The sequence below is a fragment of the Branchiostoma lanceolatum genome, chromosome 2, assembly GCF_035083965.1.
Source record: "Branchiostoma lanceolatum isolate klBraLanc5 chromosome 2, klBraLanc5.hap2, whole genome shotgun sequence".
NCBI classification, from domain to species: Eukaryota; Metazoa; Chordata; class Leptocardii; order Amphioxiformes; family Branchiostomatidae; genus Branchiostoma; species Branchiostoma lanceolatum.
The window spans coordinates 10,151,896-10,173,880 of NC_089723.1; the positions used below are offsets into that span (position 1 = coordinate 10,151,896).

The following is a 21,985-nucleotide window of genomic DNA, read 5'->3' on the forward strand; positions in this document are numbered from 1 at the left end:
ACATATGATAAACATTTTATCATTTAATAAACATTTTCTTTTTTACGTGATTCGCTTGTTGTAAAGAGCCCCGGTGTTATCTCCGAACAGATCAATCAAATCAATCAATCAATCAATCAATCAGATGCGCATGCCTTTATTTTCTTTCGAATGCTTGTTCGGCCATATGGCTAGAATTGGCTAGAATTAGATGTAGATTTAGCTCTAGTTCGTTTTTGTGAGTCTTTTTCCTTGCCCTGTGCTTTTTTTTTACTATAAGCTTGCAGGGGAGACACCTTTAAGTTTTCACTAGCAACGCGGCGTACCATGTACAAAGGATCACACTGAATAAGCCAAAACCATACATCTGCTTGAAGATGACCTCGGGGTCCCCCCCTGTGGCTGTTAGCAAGGGATGCTGGGAATAACGATGACGTCATCCCGGGTACATGCGCAATGGCAGGGCGATGTTTTTCGCTACATTGACATCTCACGGGAAAACTGGCACTCGCCGAGAAATCGCAAAATTCTTCCGTACCCAGGCCTTCAACTGGCACAGCGACTGTCAGGCGACGCAAGACACTCTACATGATCGCTCCATTACATTTACCAGGTTGTCAGGTCGAAGGTAAGTGAACAACAGTAGTTTATAGGAAGGTGACTTGCGTGTCGGTCAACCTCCCCTTCCAAATGGTCAGTCAGATTCGGGGGAAGATCACAGTCAAAAGCCGGCGTTGTCATCAAGTTGAAGAATCTCTTCGCCGTCGAGAAAAAGTCAGTTTTATTCACTTTTTGTGTGGAAAATACCTAGATATATTGTTCCGTAAGTGACGACTTGTATAGAAATGGTGAGGAGGGCGGAACAAGTCGTGGGCGGTGAGATTTAGCACAGATAGGTGACCTGGATGCCGCAAGTATCTTGATGTCAAACGCTGACAGATGAGTTGGTTTGTGGCACACACAATGATCTTAAATCGTTTCGTATCGAAATCTCAATTTCACACAATTTAGCGCCGCAAATTTCCTTGAATTGTATCTTATAGTTGATACCTGTATGGTCCCGATGGTCCTATATCGTACTACGTAACGTTACGTGAAATTATACAGACCACCTTCCATATTCCAGCATAAAATAATTTGTCAATAAACATTTTAGATCACATTATGATTTCTTGAAAACAGGCAATCTTCGATAGGTTTCTTTTTCATAGACCTCAAGGTCATGTCATTACAGGAATTTAAATTACTGCAATGGTACGTCTCCCCCTCCCCATCCCCATAATGGCAGTAAACACATGTTGACATACCGGAATGTAACGTTATGTGTAATGTATAACCTGTGGCAATACATTGGCTTTACTATTTATATCAAACGCTGAAGGCAAAATTCCTCATTCAACAATACCTTGTAGTGAAACACCTGATCTTGACTAACCTCGCTCATTGTACTATAGAATGGACTGTTTGAGTCATAACAAGGCGAAACAATGATGATGCAAAGGAAAGGGGTGTGGTCGCTTAATTAGCATATCTTGTCATGCTTATCGGTTGTTCCCACACATGATATTTATCAGATCATCAGTCATTTTCAATCACATGTACTGTTTGATAGAAAAATAGCAATATATGTATGTTGTACGTGTTTGTAATTGTACAGTGAAATGTGATTTCACTTCAGTATCAAAAAATAGGTCACTCTAGACATGCATTTATTTATTTGGACATTATTGTTGATCGGAAACTGCATTTTGAATTTTCCTTATCATCTGATTCTAGATTTAGATATACCCCTCAGATATTTGACTGCTATGATATAAATGTGTTTGTGATGACGTAAAAAAAATAAAATGTTATCATTTTCATTGTCAACAAGTCTAAAGTAAACGTAGTAATTTGTTTACTCATGCTTAAATAATTCAATTGCAGAAAAAGCTAACATCCTGAACTTTAATTGGGAATTTGTTCACCACTGTTGATAATGTTTACAGTCGTGTACTGTTCTGTTACTGTTATGTTTTGATGTTCCATTTTTGAGAAGAAATGGAAGTCACCAGGTCACAGCTTTTGATACGAGTAACTGTTACACATATAACGTTACTGTAACGTGACCAATAATACAATTTGATCATTGAATATTTACATGTAGCAGAAATGTGAAAGGAAAACATGATTGCCCATAACAAGGCCTCCATAGCAATTAAGCAATGCCAATAATGGTATGTCTTGCTTGTCTGTCCTTGGTTGAATATAGCATTGCAGTGCAACAGTCTTCAATTCCCTTCTCATCAATAATATATCATATGGATCGAGGTAATGTTGACTTAAAGACCCGGTTGCGAAAGGCTAAGGTCATTAATATTTTTTAGGTCACAGTGCACCTATACCAAGGAATATCTAATTTGTTTTCTTAATTTTTAGAAAATAGGTTGAATGAAGGATTTCTGATCAAATAAGTCAACCGCCTTCTTGTAGAGGTTTTAAGATACTGTGATAGGGCTACAAATTAGATGGTAGATTGAGGGACAACCAGTTGTTTTCTATCATTCTTTCATGATAACGTTCTTTAAACTTTCAAAGGGCGATGACACATGAATGTAAAGATAAAGAGACCAACAGGTTTCAACTAGAGTACTAGTAGTTCTTTTTGTGTTGATTGTAAAAGGTACTCTTTTTATGATACCATAGTGACGGCACCGATTGTAGCAGCATCAAGCAGCAACAGTTCCCTTGATCCTGTGGAGATCGAACCCTGTTTACTGTACAGTCTGCAGCTGTAGAAAGAAGCTCACCAGATGTTGAATGAATTGTGCCAAATTCATTAGTTTTGGTCTGTTGTAGACTGCCCTTTCCCTTAAATCTGTTTCCCAACTCAAGCGTCTTTGGACGTGATGAAAACACCTTCTAATTTTCCTTGAAAGAACCTATCTTACAAGACTTGCGGTGGGCCCCCAGGCTGGTTTTCTGGTACACCCCTTAACCTACATTAGATGGGGAGACGGATGAGGGAATGCCCCTTGCGAGCTGTTACAGTGTGTAGTGCATGGCAGGATTACAGCTCGGAACCATCAGTCAGCGGCATGTCCTTATGTGGGTGCTACAAATGTGTTGGTGGCGTGCCTGGAGGACTTGGCAGTACAGATGTTTATCGCCTCCGACATTCATCAAGAGGTGGAAACGTGGCCCAAGGTATTGTCTAGACGCGGAAGGTAGACAGCCGTGGAAACAGTTTTTCCTGTGATACCATTGTATAAATATTGGATGATTGTTCTGTGGTGATTCCTGGGCATTCGTGGTTTGCAAAAAATTGGAGAAATAGAATTTTTCAAACCTATACCCTTCACAATTTGAAATACTTACGTTATCGAAGAATATCAAAAGAATAACTTATTAGACAAAATGCAGGCTCTTCACCTACTAGTAAAAATTTGTTGTGAATTCTATCATGAAGCTCACAAGGTTTATTTTACATGGGCTTTGTATATTAATATTGATATTGCTGATCTAGAATTTCTGCAGGCTTTTCAGGCATTTTGGTAGTGTTATGCAGGGTTACTGACCTAGTATTAAAAATGTGTACTGTAATAATGAAATTCTATCATGACAGTTGCATGCCACAGATTGGCAGGTGACCTAGAATTTCTACAGGCTTCTCTCTTCTTGTCTGTGATATGCATTACAGGTGTACATAGGATGGACTTAAAAAGTCACCACAAAAGCCAACATTTGAATAACTCATATTTATTTTCACCTCTGGCACCAAAACTTTGGTTGGCCTAATTTCTTAGACGATGCTACGTATATTTTCACACATGGCTGATCCATACTGTAGGTGTAACCATCCCAACACAGCTCTGAGTATGACATCATGTTATTGTCCGAGGTCACTGGTGTCACAGTCTTGGCTGTTGAGGTCATTGACCCTTTGTGACATGAGTCACACCAGGAGGGAAGCCAACATCTGTCCCCTTGCGTACTTTTACATGCCATTGTGTCTGGGAAAGCCAAGTTTTGCAGTAGAACTTACCAGAAGGTGGGTGGACATGTCTTGCAATATAGCAGTCAACATTGTCCTTGTATGAGATAATACTTGTATGACTATGAGGTCATATTTAGAAAGCAAACTGCCATAGTGTAATCAAGGAGGTTATATAACCTCCTTGGTGTAATGATGTCATAGATAAAACCACTGGTATATTAGGATGGGTGTAGAAAAAATGGCCATGTATCAGTAACATGCTCTGATTCAATTGTTTTTGTTACCAACTGATGTGGCTGGAGCCTTGGGCTGTGTTACAATGCTGTCATGTAGAACAAATTGACAGCTGACGTTTGTGGTATTTTAAGAATGCTGTGAAGAACAGTGCATGGTCAGTTTTGGGTTTTTCCCAAAAGCAGAAAGGTCACACAATAGTAACCGTTCTTTCTAACTCCGTGAAGGAGGTTCACACATCTCTGACATGGGTACTGTTTTTGGTTGAGTCTTTGTGTTCGTACCTATGATTCAAGATACTTTTGATGGATATGAACTTTGGAGTGTTGGTAGTGTTTGGAGTCCTGGAACTAGAAAATTGGAAATTAGGTAGAGATCAAAGATTCAAACTGTAGGAATTTGGCAAATTGAAAAAAAAAAAAATTATTTGTCAAACTCCATTTGATATTTCACTGAGATTTGGGTTCTTTGATCTAATCTTGAAGTTCTTCATTTTGATTTAAAATGTAATTTGTACCAATTCTTCATGTTATATTTGTTTGAGCTTACTCTATGTATTTTGCAGAAATATCAGCATGAACACGTTACATTTGAACACAATTGAAAAGACCTGCAAGTCTGCTCAGAGTTTGTAAACATATAGCCTATTCTTTCCAAGTTGTTAACTCTTGGTTTGGGATGGAAGCCACCTTTACAAGGACTGAAGGAGGGTATTCACAGGATAAACCACCCATTGATACTGTAGGCCAATTGAGTAATCCATGTTCTTACTATTCATTGTCAAGCACATTGTAAAGCCTTACTTCCTCTCCCATTCAAATTAATGTACATAATTTCATCATGAAACCAGTATGTCTTATGTGCTCCAGTTAGACATAGACATATATCTTAGTTAAGGAATGTTAATTGCTACAAAAGGAACTTCATCTAAGACAGAGTGATTGATTATACTTCTTGGTACAGTAGATTAGATAATTGACTTATCTAATTTGATTTCCATCTCTGGGGCTTTAAAAAAAGGGTGATTCTAAAACTGGTAGATTATTTTTACCACAATTTTCTAGCTCAAGACCAACAATATGCCATCAGTTTCCTGAAAACACTCAATAAGGATGATCTTTAAACAATAAATCACAATTATATCGCCTGATATGTCTCTCCATGGACAAAGAGGATAAGTAAGTAAGTTAAAGCCTTGTACGTAGAAAAATGAATAACAGCACCAGAATGATATTCAGATGTTTTTGAAATAGGAAGCAGAACCTTAACTCGTAACCTGTAGTTGGTCATCACAACGGCAGTGTCTGCCTCATGCACATAGTTGGAGGTAAGTCTTCGATCAGATGGTACACCATGGCCAGAAGCCCTTCTTATCTTTAATTAGCCGCCTTTGAAGAACCTATATGTCTGCCACAGACCACCAGAATCTCTTTTATCTGGTCAATATTGGAGATTAGTCCACCAATCAGGACCTGTGGTGGAGACAGGTTATAAATCGTATCTTTTCAAAGGGGAGCAGGGATTTTCTCCATCAGTGCTGGCGTGTCTAGACTCACAGAGGCAGTATAATGCCAGTTTTAACGTTAATTGTTTCTTGTTCTGAGTCACAATTGTATGCTCACAATAGCCAGAAAGGAAAATTGCAAAACTCACAGTTCTTCCTGTATATATGAATTATGTATTACTAGTATGTGTTGAATACAAGTTATAAAATTTTCAAACAAAAATGGTATAAGGTCTTCATATTCTTGGCCAATGTTATGATTTCATCAATTTTTGCCAACTGTGGGTCAATGAAAGTTTCTAATTCTACAACATCAAAGAAATGTTAGATGCTGCTCATTCTCCAACTGAACAAAAGATGTCCTTGGCTCACAACTCGATAGAACCTCTGAAAATAGGCCCACAAAAATCAATTCTACATGGGGATTCATGGCCGGGTTTCCTTTGTCATAAATCTATCATCCTCTAGCATCGTCCTTACCAGCTGGTTTGGGCGTAATGGACCCGATAAAGGTATGGCTAGTTGAGTGTGCGTCCAGTCGTCAGGTAGATCCAATACAGAAGGTCGTAAATGTAAAGGAAATTGGATTCTTGCTGTACATCGTGGTACAAGCATGTACATGTAAAGGAGATGAGGCTGATACAAGGATGAACCATTTGCTGAATATCCATTTGCTGCATTTTATTACATCAGTGTGATGTCACATCGTTTTGAAGTTTTTATAATGATTTTATTTTGAAAACCAATGCCTTTTTTTCTTGATTCTTGAAAAGGTGTTCAGTCAGAAAAAGCAAAACTCATATATTTACATAGATTCTGTAGACTAAAGGTGGTGAAGCCTATTTCCCATGAAACTTTGTATCATGACAACTGAGAGAACTGTTGTATCTTATATACTGTTCTCTTTCTGCATGTGGTATGCCTCTACGAGGCATAAGGAAGATTGTTATTCCTCCTGATATCTGCTTGGAGCCCTTCCTCCTTTAGCCTGGGTGCCAGCCTTTCTGACTTTACTCTGCTCTCTGTCGTTTCCGTAGCTGACCGAGAAAGCGGAGTAAAGTTAAAAAGGCTGGTTTCCAGGCTGTCCTCCCTTCCCTTCCCTCCCACACACAGTGATGACTGGTCCTAACGTGTACTTGTCAGGTCTGGGCAGGGAATATTTGATGTGCCATGTTTGGCTGTCCTGTGTTTGTTCTGAACACAGAGACAGAGGTGACCAGCATGTGACATTGCCTCCCAACCATCCCTTCATCACAACCCAAACATCCCAGTTTCCTGTACTCTTCTGTATTCCAGGATACAAGGTATATCATTGGTGCTTTTTCTAGAAACATGCAGTGGCTTAACTCTGATCCTGCCTCCAAGCACCTTATGATGTGGTAGTGAAAGGTTTCTCTGTGTCGCAGATAGCCCACGCAGAAGGAACTAAAACATACATGTAGATCTAAATATAGCGTCTATAATGACTTAGAGCTGCTTGGTCAAGATGATATACAGTGTTGCTTTAAAAAGTAACAGTGCCTTAGGTTAATGACTTAGGGAGGTAAGCTGAAAGTCAGCAAAAGGATTTTGTTGGGATGTCAAAGAAATCTGTTATTTTCTATACAGATTATCCATAAGAATCAGTCGGATGCTACATTACCATTGAATTATATAATATTGTTTCATCAATGCACAAAGCTGTGTGAATTTGTTCATTAGTATTATATTAGTCATCATAGAATGGGGAAAAGTAATTTGGATTCTGTTGACGGTACTTGAATGAGAATATACATGTAGGTATTTGAATATGGAATTGGAGTAAACCCAATATTTTTGAGTAGTATCTATGGCATCGGCAGATTCAGTCTTGTTCCAGGTTCTAGCAAAGGTTTGATAATTTTAAGTAGCCCCCTCCTGTAGCTGGCTATTCCAAACTCAAGGAAATTCTATCATTTCTGGGAAACATAATCCCGGTGGGAAATAAAGGTGGTACAAGATGAGGGTAAGGGGTTGTACTGATTGGAAATATGCCTAGAGTCTGCAGATGTGTATCTTGCCTTTCCGCCATTCCTACCGCTGCAAATCCAGGGTGATGTCCCATAGAGATCATGTACATGTGTAATACTGTAAATGCTGTACTGCACTGTTTTTAATTGATTGATTTGGTATTGATTTTTGTGGGGTAATCACAAAAGACCATTGTGTAGAATGTCATGAATCCAAGGGAGGGCAGATAGTGAACAGCAGGGGAAAAAATAGTTTGGTGGTTGACAGAGGGCTTATGAATATTATAGATGTCATTTTGGTGTGTGCTATTCTTTATTTTTCATATTGAAATCTCTTGACCAAAGCGTACATTGGCTTTGTAAAAACTATGGAAGTGATTACTATTCTATACAATATCCATCTGAACATTTCTGTAATATTTGAGACAAATACATTTTGTCTAGTACAGTAGCAGAATTCTTAAGCTAGATAATGCAAATAGGAATCAGACTGTAGATTCCTACTGCCGGTGGTCTGTAATCTATTGACCCCATGACTATTTCCAAGATTCTTTTCTAGATGTAGTGCACCAATGATGTCTTTAACAATGTCTATTTTACGCTACCTGTTTTCTACAGATCTCCCACAAGTTTGACGGGCATGAAGTGCAGTACGTCCTCCAGAGGGACAACACTAAGATAAACCGTAACAATGCTGTGTTGAAGACGTGACAAGGGTTGTACCACGGCCGCCATGGACGCTGCGCTGTCCGAGTTTGTGCAGTATACCGGGGCGGACCCTGGGCTGGCCAGGGACTTACTGGAAGGTTGGTGCTTTTTCCTGGAATTCAATATGACTCTATTCATTCCTTAAAACTGAGTGGACCGAGGCATGAACTTGGTCCTCAAGTTCTCATGTTTCATGATAATTTTCAAGTCAAACTAATAACAACTAATCAAATTGGTATGGCCTTAGTGTCTTTCTACAAACCTAACTTTATAAAACGAAAATGAAATTGAACTTGTAGAGTATAAGCAATAGAGAATTCATTGTGTAAAAAAAACATCTAATCGTAATATTTTGTAAGCTATTTCTGTACACAATTAAGAAGGGTCAGAGGACTGACAGAAAGTTAATTGGTTAGCCCTTTACTAAATGTGTATGGAAATAGCACATAACATCTTTATAATGCTAATTACCATCACAAACGAACTTTCATTCGAATATGAAAACTCATCAAAGTAGTAATAGCAATCCACATATATCCGGGATGACTTTGGCTATCTGTCACAGTTCAGAACCTTGAACCATAATTTTGATGAAGAAGCAAATGATAATAGTTAGAGACTGAAGTGGTATTTAGTAATTACAGATCATTACATAGAGGATATTTTGGGTTGCAGTTCTGTGTCCTTATGTGCACCCGATCCACAGGCCTTTGATATTTTTATCATCAGTAGAAAATTTATGGTCCTCCATTTATACTTGTCCTCAGAGAAAGTCAGATACAGTAAAGTTGCCTCTTGGCTACTATTGCATTCAAACATTAGATTAGAATAAGGTGACCCTTCTCATCCAAATCATCAGTGTAATAAGTCATGAAAAGATAGGTAATGTTAGTTTGATGAAGATTTGCACATGTTTCTTCCATTCTGAAAAATTCTTTCAGATATATATAGCATGAAATACTCACCTAGGAAATCTCTTGGCTTGGCTTCGCTATATATAACAACATCCCTGTAGGGTTTACCTCAACGGCCTTAAATGTAATCTGTTCCAAATAATGGAAAGACGCAGCCCAGGATGGAAAGGTACAGATGCCTAATGTTGGTATGAAAGTGGATGTAAGGAGACTGATTAGATTACGGTTGACATATCTCTTCATCTTCCCTCTCCTCTAAGATTGGACAATCTGTCAGAACACTTCAAAGACGTGTAATGGTTGCACAGAAGCATGACTGCCGATTGATTTGTGGTCATCCTCTCGGTACGAGTTAAGCGGGATGGAGCGCACTTAGTCCATTTATCTACCTCCTTGGTCACTGTGGAGAATAAACGATGAGATAGCCAATAGTAAGATTGTCTGGGCTGTGTCTTGCCCCGTGTGGACGAACATGAAAAAAAAGGAAAGTGATCTTGAACCGGTTTAGCTCAAATGAACTCAATGAACAGATGAGCTAATCTTCCACTGGTCATGACAGAGAAGACAGGCGCTATGTACTGTAACAGTATTTACAGGTTCATTGTACCGGGGAAATTCCCCTACTAGTAGCTCTTTTTGACAAGCACAATGGACAGTGGACCACGGCTTAACGTCCCGTCCTAAAGACTGCGACCCTTTCCGGTAGCGTGCATGTTGGGTGAGCGACACAGCCGGGATCAAACCCGGGGCTTCCAGTTCCAAAGGCAAGATTGCTAACCACTGGACCACGCACGCTACATAACATAACATAACATAACATAGTGTTCGGATAGGAGGCATGCTCAGAATTCTCAAAAGTCAGGTGGACACAAAAAACCTATGGTTCTGTATGATTGATGAAAATGATGGGATAATGCTGTAAGTGATAGTACAAGAACACCGCAAGCATTAGTGGCAATACAATGACTGATGACAACTTCACATTATCTGGCTCATCCTGGTCCATTTGGTCGGTAAGTAGCGGAGAAAAGCCATGATAAGGTGCGCTTTTATCTGAGAACTCAGACTGAGGCAAGACTGATATTGAGAGATACAGTGTTAGTGAGGTGAGGTGAAATGTAATAATGCGGTAGCGACCTTGCATTTGTGTGTCAGAAGGTCAGGGGTTTGAGTCCCAGCCTATTCCTCAACGTTATGAAGCCAGTCAGCCTTCTGAGCAGTGTGAGATGACTACTGTAAATGCAGTTAAGTTGGCAGTGGTTTGATGTTTACGTTTATTGCGGTAACCAGTTTTCACCGCAAACTTAGAACCACTGCGAAAATGCTTTTTCTGTCTTCTGCCCAGCTAACCCAGTCGCCAACTAAAAAACGGGACTGCAAACACTGTATTTTCTCCTTACAGCGAAATTAAATCACTGCAAACCTTATGCATTTACAGTACCATATACAGCCTGGTGATTATGATGTATTGAAATCACTCGAGGCACTAAATGGCAACAGTGATTAGCTTTCTGAAGAATTACAGCTATTCTGTGCCCTTGATGTTTGCACAGTAGATATGTAATACAGCTCGAAGATATATATCGAGTTATGCAGAATATCTAAAACCCCTTGTCTGGAAAAAAAGTATGTCTCTCTGGGGGTTTTCCATGTCCTGACAGAAAGATGTAGAGATATGAATTAAAATGTAGGGTATTTGTTCCATAATCAACCGTAACATCTGTCCTGTTCCTCAATCAATGGAACACTACTATATAAGTGCTGTAAATGCATTTAAGTACATGTGGTTTTTATTTTGTGCTAAGACGAAACTGGAGTGTTTGCGGTGGTTTTCAGTTCGCGGCAGCGCTAAAATCACATACTGCTACAGTATTGGACAAAAATGTTTGCGGTGGCTTTAAGTTCGCGGTAAAAAAAGGTCGCCGGGAAAACCGCAAGCATACAACATTTCTGCATTTACAGTATTAGAACTAAAGCCTGCTGAGGCCTTGCATGCACTTCTGATGCAGAAATGGGCAGGTTTCAAGCAGGATAATGGGGTTCTGACAGGGTCTGATGCCTTCCCATGCATGGGTCTGAACTTTCTGCATAATTTATGGCTACCTCTAGTCCTCTACCAGAGGCTAGGCTTTGAAATTGAAACCAATTTTCCGACAGGAAGCATGCTCAGTATCTCTGGGAAATTCAAGACGGGCACATTTTACTGGTATTGGACAGTCTTCAAATATATACTGTCATCAATCTTCTCAGGAAAACTACTGACTAGACAATCATGGCAGTTGACTGATAGCTTATAAATTGTGAATGCAGTCTGAAGTAGTGTGATAGATGTATTTCCCTTGTAACGTGCTCGGGGTCTGATCTGAGTTGATTTGGACCTGACAGAGGCATTAGGGATCCAATTTGCAGCAAATCCCCTCACTTATCAGACAGCGAGGGACCTATGGGTACTGTCAATTGTCTGACCAGACAGGCTCTGTTTCTCACGGAGGAACCTCAGGTTGAACTTGAAGGTCAAATCTGCCATGCTTTAATTTGCTTTCATTGTGAAATTTAATGTACAAATAGTTCTTGTATCTTCTTACCACGTGGTAGGCCATATTTCTGTGCAAAAATAATGTCCTTATAGTAGCTGGAGGAAAATAAACTTTTTAGTTTACATGTTACTGATGTTACTTGTTGGAAGCCTGTGTGCTTTGTTTATGAAGAGGTGTTTTGATATCACAGCTAGCATTAAAGGAAAGTAATCTCGATCCAGTTTTAGCTCACTGAAGAGCTAATCTTCCACTGGTCGTGACAGAGAAGAAGACAGATGCTATGTACAGTATTTACAGGTTCATTGTACCGGGGAAATTCCCCTAGCTCTTTTCGAATAGCAGAATGAACAGTGGACCACGGCTTAACGTCCCGTCCTAAGGACTGTGATCTTTTCCGGTAGCGTGCATGTCGGGTGAGCAACACAGCCGGGATCGAACCCCGGGCTTCTAGTTCCAGAGGCAAGATCGCTAACCACTGGACTACGCACGCTACGCTAAAAGTAAATTAAAGTAAAAGCATTAGTAAATAGGAAAGCAGAATAAGACCAGACATGCTTTTTTGCAGGTAAGAACTGGGACCTGAACGCTGCCCTGAACGACTTCAACGTTTTGTATCGTGAAGCGGATAGTAGCCGACCCCCACCAGTCCCCAGGCCCAGCAATGGGACAACGATAGACAGTACGATGGCAGCAGAAATCAGAGCAGTGCAGAGGAGACCGGAGAGACCACCTCTAGTTAGGCAGGAAGATCTAAAAGGTAATTTTGTGTGTTTGTGCAAGGTTATGGTTATCCAGACCAAGAAGACAAATCTGTATTGCTATGGCGAACACTTTTGCACTATTAAAACTGATTGAAAGAACTTTTTTTCTATCAATGATTCAGGAATTTTTGTTCATGATGTATTTTTTTTCATCTCCTGCCTGATATCATGCAGAATTTTCATAGATGGTAATAGCCTTAGTATCATCCTAGTAAGTTCACCTGGGCTCCCATACTGTCCCCTCACGAGGTTACTGTTGGTGAGGGGAGAGTTTAGGAGCCACGGTAACCTAACTAGGATGACACTCTTGGATGATAGCTATGTTGATGAATGCATAGGTTTCTGATTTTGAAGAAAGCTAGCAGGACATTTGTAACACAGTGTCTTCTCCCTTCACCAGATAAGAGATTATCCCGTGGTATCTCCCACGCCAGTGCGTCTCTCGTCTCCATGGTTCGTACAGCGGTGGAGAAGGACGAGTCGGCGACCACCGAGGACAAGATGCACTACTTCATCGAGACGCCTGTCTACACGTTTGTGCTTCCAGACCTTACCGTTTACTCCGACGACTTCCGAGAATTCCTGGAACGAGACTTGATTGAGACTTCCACACTGGTGGCCTTGGAACAAGCAGGTGTGTGACTTGTGTGATTAGGACTGGAACAGAATCTTAACAAATGTGTCAAAATCTGTTACATATGTACAAATCATTTCTGCTTGAAAGTAGTTCTTATTTCACAGTTGTAGAATACAGATTCTGAAATAGTTTCATTCTCTATGAATTTGTACAAGCAAAACAAATTTGATGCCAAAAGACTATTTCTGCAGGGGAAAGTTTAACAAAGGGTCTGGTCACATGACTGGTCACAGTCTAATGATGGTTGTACGATTGCAAACTACTTGAGATAGATGTGCATGTGTCCAGCGGGCTGTTAGATCCTTGTCGGCAGTTCCTTCTGTCACAGCCTGCTTGAGAATTCTGTTGCATTGTACGACAACCTACGACAAATGTGACAGTGCCGAAACTGACCATTGAACTTTTGCATTCCATGTATTGCAATTCACTGAATTCTTACAGATAACGTTGATAAATGATCATTTACAATTACTGCTTCTGTTGTGTTGTTTGTGAACAGGACAGTTGAACTGGTGGGCAGAAGTGTGTGCCTGTCAGAGACTGCTACCACTACAAACATCGGGGGACGGGAACTGTTTGCTGCACGCTGCCTCCCTGGGTAAGACAGATTGTATGATTGTGTCTTTTCTAAGTTCACCCTCACCCACGAGGGATGTCCCTGTAGCTCAACTGGTAGCAGCCTCACAGTTGAGCTCCTGGTTCTAGTTTTAACTGGGAGACCCCGGTTCAATCCTCGGAAGGGCATCTCGGTTGGGGCTACACCTGTCTTTCGGAAGGGACATAAAATGGGGGTTGTGTTCATGTTTGAGGAGGTGCCTTGTGCATTTAAATGGGAAGAGCCAGCAACCCCTCCCTGTAAAATATACCCTGGTACAGAAACAGCAAGGAAACATACTGGCCTATGTGCCACTAGGTACTACACTGCCATCCACATTATCCTTCAAGGTTTTTCCCTTAGTATTCAGGTCAGGTAAGTCTTTAAAATTATGTAAGAAGGATCGCTGTCTTTCCGATAGATCATTACCGGCCACATGTATAATTGAAGGAACTAATTCTAGAAGCTGCAGCGTAGGCTATGTATAGGCAAGTCAATTAAGATGGAGATAACCTAAGTCACGGAGCTTGCCAGTATATTTTTAAGACTTGTTCTTATGGACTTACTTCTTTAGACCTACAAGACTTAGTGATTGAGCTGTGACTGTAGATTGTGCCCTGTGCACACAAGAAAGAGAGAAAAATAAAAGGAGAAACAGTTGAGTCGGTTGAAGATTCTTGCACGTAACCCAAAACTATGAATTTCAAAGAAGATTGCTGAAGTTGCATAACTGCTCAGGATTTCCTCAAGAAAATTGTGGCAGACAAGTTATTACATGTGTCGCATCATACTTTAGGATTAGGATGTAAATCCAGTAGGCCCTCATGTGAGGGAGCCTAAAGTATTAGTATAGCGTAAAGCCTTTGCACGTGAAAGAACCCAACACACTTATCGAGAATGATAGAGCAGGGCCATCCTGATGTGCTTGGCAAAAAACATGAGCATTGGCAAGATCCACATTGCACGAATAGCCCTGAGATAATTCAGGGATGTAGGGATGCACCTGTAGCTTAACTTGTAGCAGCCTCACAGTTAACCTCCTGGTTCCTTTGAAACTGGGACAGTTCATCTCGGTTGGGGCTGCATCCGCCTTTCAGAGGGGACGTATTCATGTGAAATGGGGGTCCCATGTTCAAGGAGGTGCCTTGAGCACATGAAAGGGGAAGGACTATCAACCCCTCCCTGTAAAGATATACCCTGATACAGAAACAGCAAGGAAACTTGCTGACCCATGTGCAACTAGACACCACAAGGTGAACAACAACAACTTCAGGGATGTGGGTCACATCTAGCGCTACGTACCAGTACTGTGTAAAAATGGATTAGGTACAGGTCCAAAATACCGGATCATGAAGTACCGGTACTGTACCAAAATAGATTTAAACAAAGTGCATATGCTTATTTTGTGACTGATCGCCTAACCTCATGGCCTCATGCACCACCAAACGTGACCAAAGTGACACCTTGGAACTGCGTAACTAATAATCTAATGTTTCAAATTGTTTAGGTGCCAGTGCAGGTCCGGACCTGTATCTTAACCTCTGTACCGGTACCTGTACCTGTACCTGATGTTACGTTTAGGTACGCAGCACTAGGCACATCTCACTTTCATTTCATTGAATCCTTGCTGTTGTCCCTCAGGTATGTGGGGTTTCCATGACCGCCTGCTGACCCTGCGGAAGGCTCTCTACAACACCCTGTCCTCCAGCGGGGCGAGGGGGGCTCTGAAGAGGCGCTGGAGGTTCCACCAGACAGAGGAAAACAAAGAGGTGAGACATTTTGTCTCCCTGTTCTAGCAGACAAAAGATCTCTTTTTGTTAACTAAAGGTAACTTCTAATCAATTTCTTGTCTAGTACCATAGACAAAAGCAGAACAAGAGGACATTGATGAAAGTTAGACATCCAGGTAGTAAGATATGCCAAAAATAATTACTCAAGCAACTGGATAAAATTTTGAACAAGAGGATATTGAGTGCAGTCGGAAATTGTCAGTTTTTCGATACGAAAATTACTCAAGAAACTAGGTAAGTTTTATAAAAGGTCAGATGTTCCAGATAGCATCTGCTGTCTTTACCTGATTGTATGTAATTATGTCATGGAGCTTGCCAGTTTTGTTTTCAAGACTTCAATCACTGATGAAAGATAGCGGATGTTATTTGAAATGTCTGACTATTCAAAACACTCTTTATCCAGTTGCAATTTAGTGTTATGCAGAAGTGTTCGCGGTGGTTTATGTTTGCGGTTTTCGTGGTGACTGTTTCACCGCGAACTTAAAACCATTGCGAACATTTTGGTCCAATACTGTAGCGGTATGTGACTAAAGCACTGCCGCAAACTTAAAATCACAGCGAACACTCAATTTTCCCCTTAGTGCGAAATAAAAACCACGCGAACTTAAATGCATTTACAGTACTAACCCCCTGTGTCTGTTGCAGGCTGGTCTGGTGTACTCAGAGGAAGAGTGGGAGAGGGAGTGGCAGGATCTGCTGAAGCTGGCCTCGGCAGAACCACGACACCGCCCGGGGTCCATGGGAGGGGGTGGGGGAGGATCGTCGTAAGAACTCAAATCTACATTACATTGTCATGTGGTTCTGGTTGTATCAAACCTGTCCTCAGCAACCACTCAAGGGACTGAGGAAGACAGATAGAAACTGTCTATTGATTGATTGATTGTAGCAGCTATGCTGCCTTGAGAGTTGGCATAATGTATTGTAGCATTTGACAATAAATGAATAAATAAACTTAGAAACTGTATCAGAAGACGATACGACAGCTTTGAAAACTTCCACTGTTAAATTTCTCTCAACGTCAATAAAGGATGCAAGCTGTAATAAACTTGTATATTCTAACATCCTCCCTTTTTCTCCCAATGTCCAGACACTTAGAAACTGTATCAGAAGACGATATGAGAGCTTTGAAAACTCCCACTATTAAATTTCTCTCGAAGTCAATAGAAAGAATGCAAACTGTTAGTAGTAAACCTGTATATTCTAACACCCTCCCTCCTTCTCCCACCGTCCAGACACTTAGAAACTGTCTCTGAAGACGATGCGGGGCTCTGCTACGAGAGCCTTGAGAGCTTCCACGTGTTCGTCCTGGCCCTGGTGCTGAGACGACCTGTCATCATTGTTGCGGACACCGTTTTACGGGACGCAAACGGAGAAGCGCTGGCGCCCATCCCCTTCGGCGGCATCTACCTGCCGCTAGAGTGTAAACCGGACGAGTGCCACCGGTCGCCACTGGTCCTAACCTACGACCAGGCCCATTTCTCAGCCCTTGTTGCAATGGAACAAAGTGAAGTGGATGAACAGCACAGACTGATCAGTAAGATGTGCTTTCTTCATTCTCTCTTAATTCTGACACCCTTAAGTCTCCCATGGGGCTTATCTATAAGTGGTCATCATAAATGACAAGAGCAAGATTCACAATTTGTCATATTTAAGTCTTAACTGATATACTGGTAGCTCTTTTCCCCGTCCATCTGACATTTCGTATGTTTAGCAAACTGTTATGAAACTGAAGTAAATCTTATAGCTGCAGCATTGTTGTCATCAGTTTATTATATTGATAGCTGCTGTTGTACAGAACTGTGATGTTGACCTTTTGTTTTGCAGCTGTGGTTCCCATCACTGACCACAACCACAAGTTACTTCCTGTTCACTTTGTCTCCGACCCCGGGCTGTCCTGGATATGGGAGAAGGACCCACAAGGACCTGAAAAAGTTCTAAAGTTAAAGTTGAACGAGGACCAGAAATTAAAACTCCTTGAACAGTATCTTAATGTTGTGAAGGTGCCCTTGAAAGGAAAGACAATTCCAGCGGATGTGTTGAACTCTGTAGAAAGTGCTTCCCAAACGTCAGAAGATGCACGTTCCAGCAGTGGTTCCTTTGACTCGGGTTCAGAACCGGACTCTACCAACTCAAATCACAGCGGAAAGGGGGGCAAGACCAAGGCTGCAAAACAGCTGAGCTCTGTAGCAACGAGGATAGGTAGTTTTGGGAAAACAATGGGCAACAAACTCAAGAAGAACTTGGGGATGTACAATAGCAAACACAACGGAAAGGGCGGGGAAAAGCATGGGGGGAGGTTGGAGAGAAAGGAGTCGAAAAATGGAAAGGGGGACCTGAAGGCGGAAAAATCCCATTCAGTGCAAAATGGACCAGTGGACGAGAAGGACGGGACCGTTAGTGTAAACGGCACTCCGACTCACGCAGCGGCCAAGGAGCACCAACCGTTGGTTCGTGGAAAGGACTACATCCTAGCTGCCAAGATGAGCATAGAGAAGCGACACAAGTACCAGCAGGAAATGATAGACAATTACCTCTCCCTAGCGCAGGAGCGTTTCGCCGACCACTGCGAGAAGAAGAGACGGGAGGAGGAGGAGAAGAAGAAGCTGGCAGCACAAATCAAACACGAACAGGAGCTGATGATGAAGCCTATGCCATGTATGACCGAGGGGTGCGCCCTATACGGTACTGCTGCTACAAACTATCTTTGCACGTCCTGCTTCGAAAGGCAGAAACACAGTATGGCTGTCGACTATGCATCATGGAAGGTGAACGGGGCCAAGGGGCACGTGGTGTCAGCCGGGTATGCCACCCTCCCCACCCCGGGGAAACACAACACACAGTCCTACAGGAGCACGTACACCATACAGGAGGACGGCATCGTGCCCAATAGAAAGTCTCCGCCCTCCATCCCAGCGCCCCAGCTCCCAGCTCGTGCCAGCCCCAGCCTCACGAGAGGTGGGGGAGGGCAGCGGATAAGCTACCCCTCCGCCGTCAACTCCAAGTACATCCCACAGGAAGATGTTCCGCATCGCAGCGCCACCTATCCCAACTGTTCAGACCCACCCTCCTCCCACTCCAGCCCCTCCCACCTACCCAACTATCACCCCCCTCCCCCGTACCGTGCGCCCAACGGCCCGTACAACAGTCAACACAACTACTACACCTTACCCAGGAAAATGAAGCAGACTGACTACCACCTCACCGCACAGGTCGACAGAAATCACCGCATGTCCCCGGAGAACTCCTACAGCGACGACGAAGTCGCGGGGAGTTGGTTAAGAACGAAAACGCGATCGCCCGTACGTTCCACGAGACTGCCTCTGGAGAGAGAAAAGATCCCGTGTCGGATGAAGTGCGGATACGTTGGACTAGAGGAACTGGATTTCTACTGTAGCACATGTTACAAAGACAGAGGTCGGAAAGTTACAAATGTCTATAGTCCGCATAAGTGAGCAGCTGGAGAATTAACATGTCAATCATGTCAAGACAGCCAATCAAGGAGCAAGTTGGAGGACCTGGGGAAAATGCCCCACCTGTGCATCCTCAATTGTCAAGGAACCATGGAACTGTCTTACTTGGAATGAAGAGGACTGAGTATTGTTAGGTGAAATGCCTTAATTGATTGATTTCATTGGACGATTTCGAAGGAAGTTGTTGCGGTTGCATATTGAATCAAGGACACCTGATTGGTCTAGAGTAGCTGTCAATAAAGGAGAGGAACTTCTCTGCAGCTTTCGAGTGTCTCATTTTAGGAAGAAGTGCAAGTCTAGACCAAGACGCACTGTGTGCTGAGAGCATTGTACCATATTCTATGAAGGTGTGTTGTGTGATGTAATATTTGTTGACGTGCAAGTTGTCTGGTTACAAATGTAGGAGTGATGTATGTTGTCAACAGTATATAACATTGTACAGTTTAACCCAAGACTTCTGTGTGCAATGAGGGGACATGGGTATCTAATGTACATAGCTTTTTTTGTCTGATGAAGCATATCCTAAAGCAAACCTGTTTACGGCGAGACTTACAAACTGCATGTTTATAAGGAGATGAATATAGAGAGAGAGAACATTTCCTTAGATTGAAATATAGAGGGTGCAAGAGCAATAGATGATTGTATTCTGTATGTATGCAATAAATAATGGATGATATAATTATGAAAGAATTATTACTACTAGGCCAATTTATTTTGTTACCTAAAAGAAGAATGTACTGCAAACAATTTGAATATTGCTTTGTGCAAGATACGAGTGAGAAGACTGAGATGGTTGAAGTTAAAGGTATACAATTTATTTTCGACTGCTTGGAGCTCTCCCGCCAATACTATAAAATTATATAGTGTCACTATCAGTGCAGTTGTACAGTTTAGTTACTGTAAAACCACTTGGGCAGATATTACTTATGATATAGCATACTTCTGTAAAGTAACATTGTTAGATATGACAGACTATCTAGCATATCAGATATCCTTTCTTAAATGACAATAGGTAATTCAATTGTGGTTCATGAAGGACACTTCTGTTCAATCAAAATCCAAAAAAAATCAAGCATTTTCTTTGCAAAAGCCATGGAATTGATAACAAAACAACTGTCATTTCATCATAATGTTATGTCCAATTGTGATCCTTTTGAATTCATCATTTACTGGTGCTTCATACAATAATGTGCATTATATCATTACATGTATGTAAGTGCTGTGCATGTTTTAAGAACAAGTTTAGCCTGACTTGTACTAGGATAGTACATATGTTCCTCAGGTGGCATGAGTAGCTTGGAATCCCAACAACTTGCCAAGTAGATAATGTGTCTAACTTGTTTGTTTTTTTATTCTTTGTCTATCGCTGTACCAATGCAATGTGAAGAGATCAAAAGTGACCAACACTTTTATTGTAAGAGTAGGTTATTGGATGCTACAAACCTAGCCATGTAGGCAACACAGAAGAGGGCTAGCTAGTATCTTTTAGACACGTGCGTATTTTGCAAGCTCAGAATGAATGCATAAGTAAAACAAAGGTGTTTTGGCATGAATTTATTTGGAGGAAAAAAGCTGTACTGCCTTTTTGTCAGATAGCTTATGAAACGAAAATTAATCATATAGCAGTCAGATCTCTTAGCAGTTCTGTAGTTGTTACAGAATGATCTAGACGTGTTTGTGAGTGCATGTTTTGGAGATCTGATAGATATGACAATCATTCCTTGAAACGGCTTCATGACGTCGGATAGTTATGAGGACCGCAAAAATTGATTTACATTCTTCTCTGACATCACAACTAGAAATCAGACTTAAGAGCAACATGAAGGCAGAGACCTAAGAAGTAATGTCTATGCATATTATACTAGCGGAGAAATGTACTGACTGAGGCTGTACAAGATTCATGGACACAATTTTAGGAACATTTTAGGAACTGTCGATAAGATAAATCTGCTTGGGTCATTTTCTGGAAGTGGTTAACATTTTTTTACTCATTTTCTGGAACATATGTTCATATTATACAATTTACATGTAACAAATCTCCCTCCTCGATACACGAAACTGCCAATGCATCTGTCAGAAATTGGATTTAGACAGCACATTGCTGTATCAAGGTTTCAAACTCCATCGGTTACAAAGAGGGTAGGAATCCTAGCACATAGATATATAGCTAGATGAACTTTTGTATACCCCACCTCCACTTGAATACATCTTTGTTTGACTTTGTATATTTTTTTCTGTTGAAGCAACATTGTATGAACAGCTGCAAATTTAATTTAGATTGATGCTTGTGTACAGTTATTAAAATCGGTTACATGCATATGGCCTGACATGTTCTCTATGTGGCCACTATTAAAATATATTGCCACTATTTTTATGCATTGAACAATGCTTGATTCAAAACTGTGAAAAGTGAAAAGTAGGTGCAATGGACGAGGAGATGTTGATGACTTTCATCATTCACTTTGATGCATTAGATAAATGTAGACAACTGATGTGATATCCAATCATTCGATGACATCAGCCTTTGGTTTGTAAGCGTTTCCAGAAGTTACAACTTGGTACCCAAACACAACAGAAACAGTTTTGTACTGGTTCAGTACTATCACCAATAAAGACGATATGTAGTAAGATGTTTCTTGTCATTTCCTAACGTTATCAGTAAGAGTTACATGCCATTCAGGCAGTGTTAAGGAAGTACGTATAGCAAGCTGTCCCATGAACAGTATTAACGTTAATACTAAGGTAGCAAACACACCCCATTTTGTTCAGGCTGAATTTAACTTGAATAGTAATGTTAAGGTTAACGTCACATGTAGAAGTAAACTTTTGAGAGGGAATGTCTCATACTGTGACAGGCCAATTGTTGCATCACATTAGCTTTAGAACCTAGAG

The 21,985-nt window shown here is 41.2% G+C and overlaps 1 protein-coding gene across 3 annotated transcripts; it reads left to right on the forward strand.

Moving 5' to 3' along the window:
- Window positions 1-415: 415 nt before the first annotated feature.
- On the forward strand, window positions 416-21,721 carry LOC136427414 (OTU domain-containing protein 7B-like). 3 transcript variants are annotated; one of them, XM_066416248.1, is made up of 9 exons: window positions 416-607; window positions 8,300-8,487; window positions 12,406-12,597; window positions 13,002-13,235; window positions 13,738-13,836; window positions 15,475-15,602; window positions 16,269-16,387; window positions 16,856-17,157; window positions 17,448-21,721. In XM_066416248.1, exons 2-9 carry the CDS (start codon window positions 8,415-8,417, stop codon window positions 19,073-19,075), a joined length of 2,775 nt encoding a protein of 924 aa, XP_066272345.1. In that variant the 5' UTR covers window positions 416-607; window positions 8,300-8,414; the 3' UTR covers window positions 19,076-21,721. The 3 variants fall into 3 exon arrangements, with proteins under 3 accessions (XP_066272345.1, XP_066272346.1, XP_066272347.1); XM_066416249.1 differs by lacking the exon at window positions 416-607 and adding an exon at window positions 3,849-4,009; XM_066416250.1 differs by lacking the exon at window positions 416-607 and adding an exon at window positions 6,827-6,997.
- The last annotated feature ends 264 nt before the right edge of the window (window positions 21,722-21,985 follow it).

Excerpts from the sequence above, each read along its gene's own strand:
- LOC136427414 (XM_066416248.1), top strand. The coding sequence starts at position 8,415 with ATGGACGCTGCGCTGTCCGAGTTTGTGCAGTATACCGGGGCGGACCCT. Across the intron at positions 8,488-12,405 it reads GGCCAGGGACTTACTGGAAG|GTAAGAACTGGGACCTGAAC; the intron begins GTTGGTGCTTTT and ends GCTTTTTTGCAG. Across the intron at positions 17,158-17,447 it reads TGAACAGCACAGACTGATCA|CTGTGGTTCCCATCACTGAC; the intron begins GTAAGATGTGCT and ends TTTGTTTTGCAG.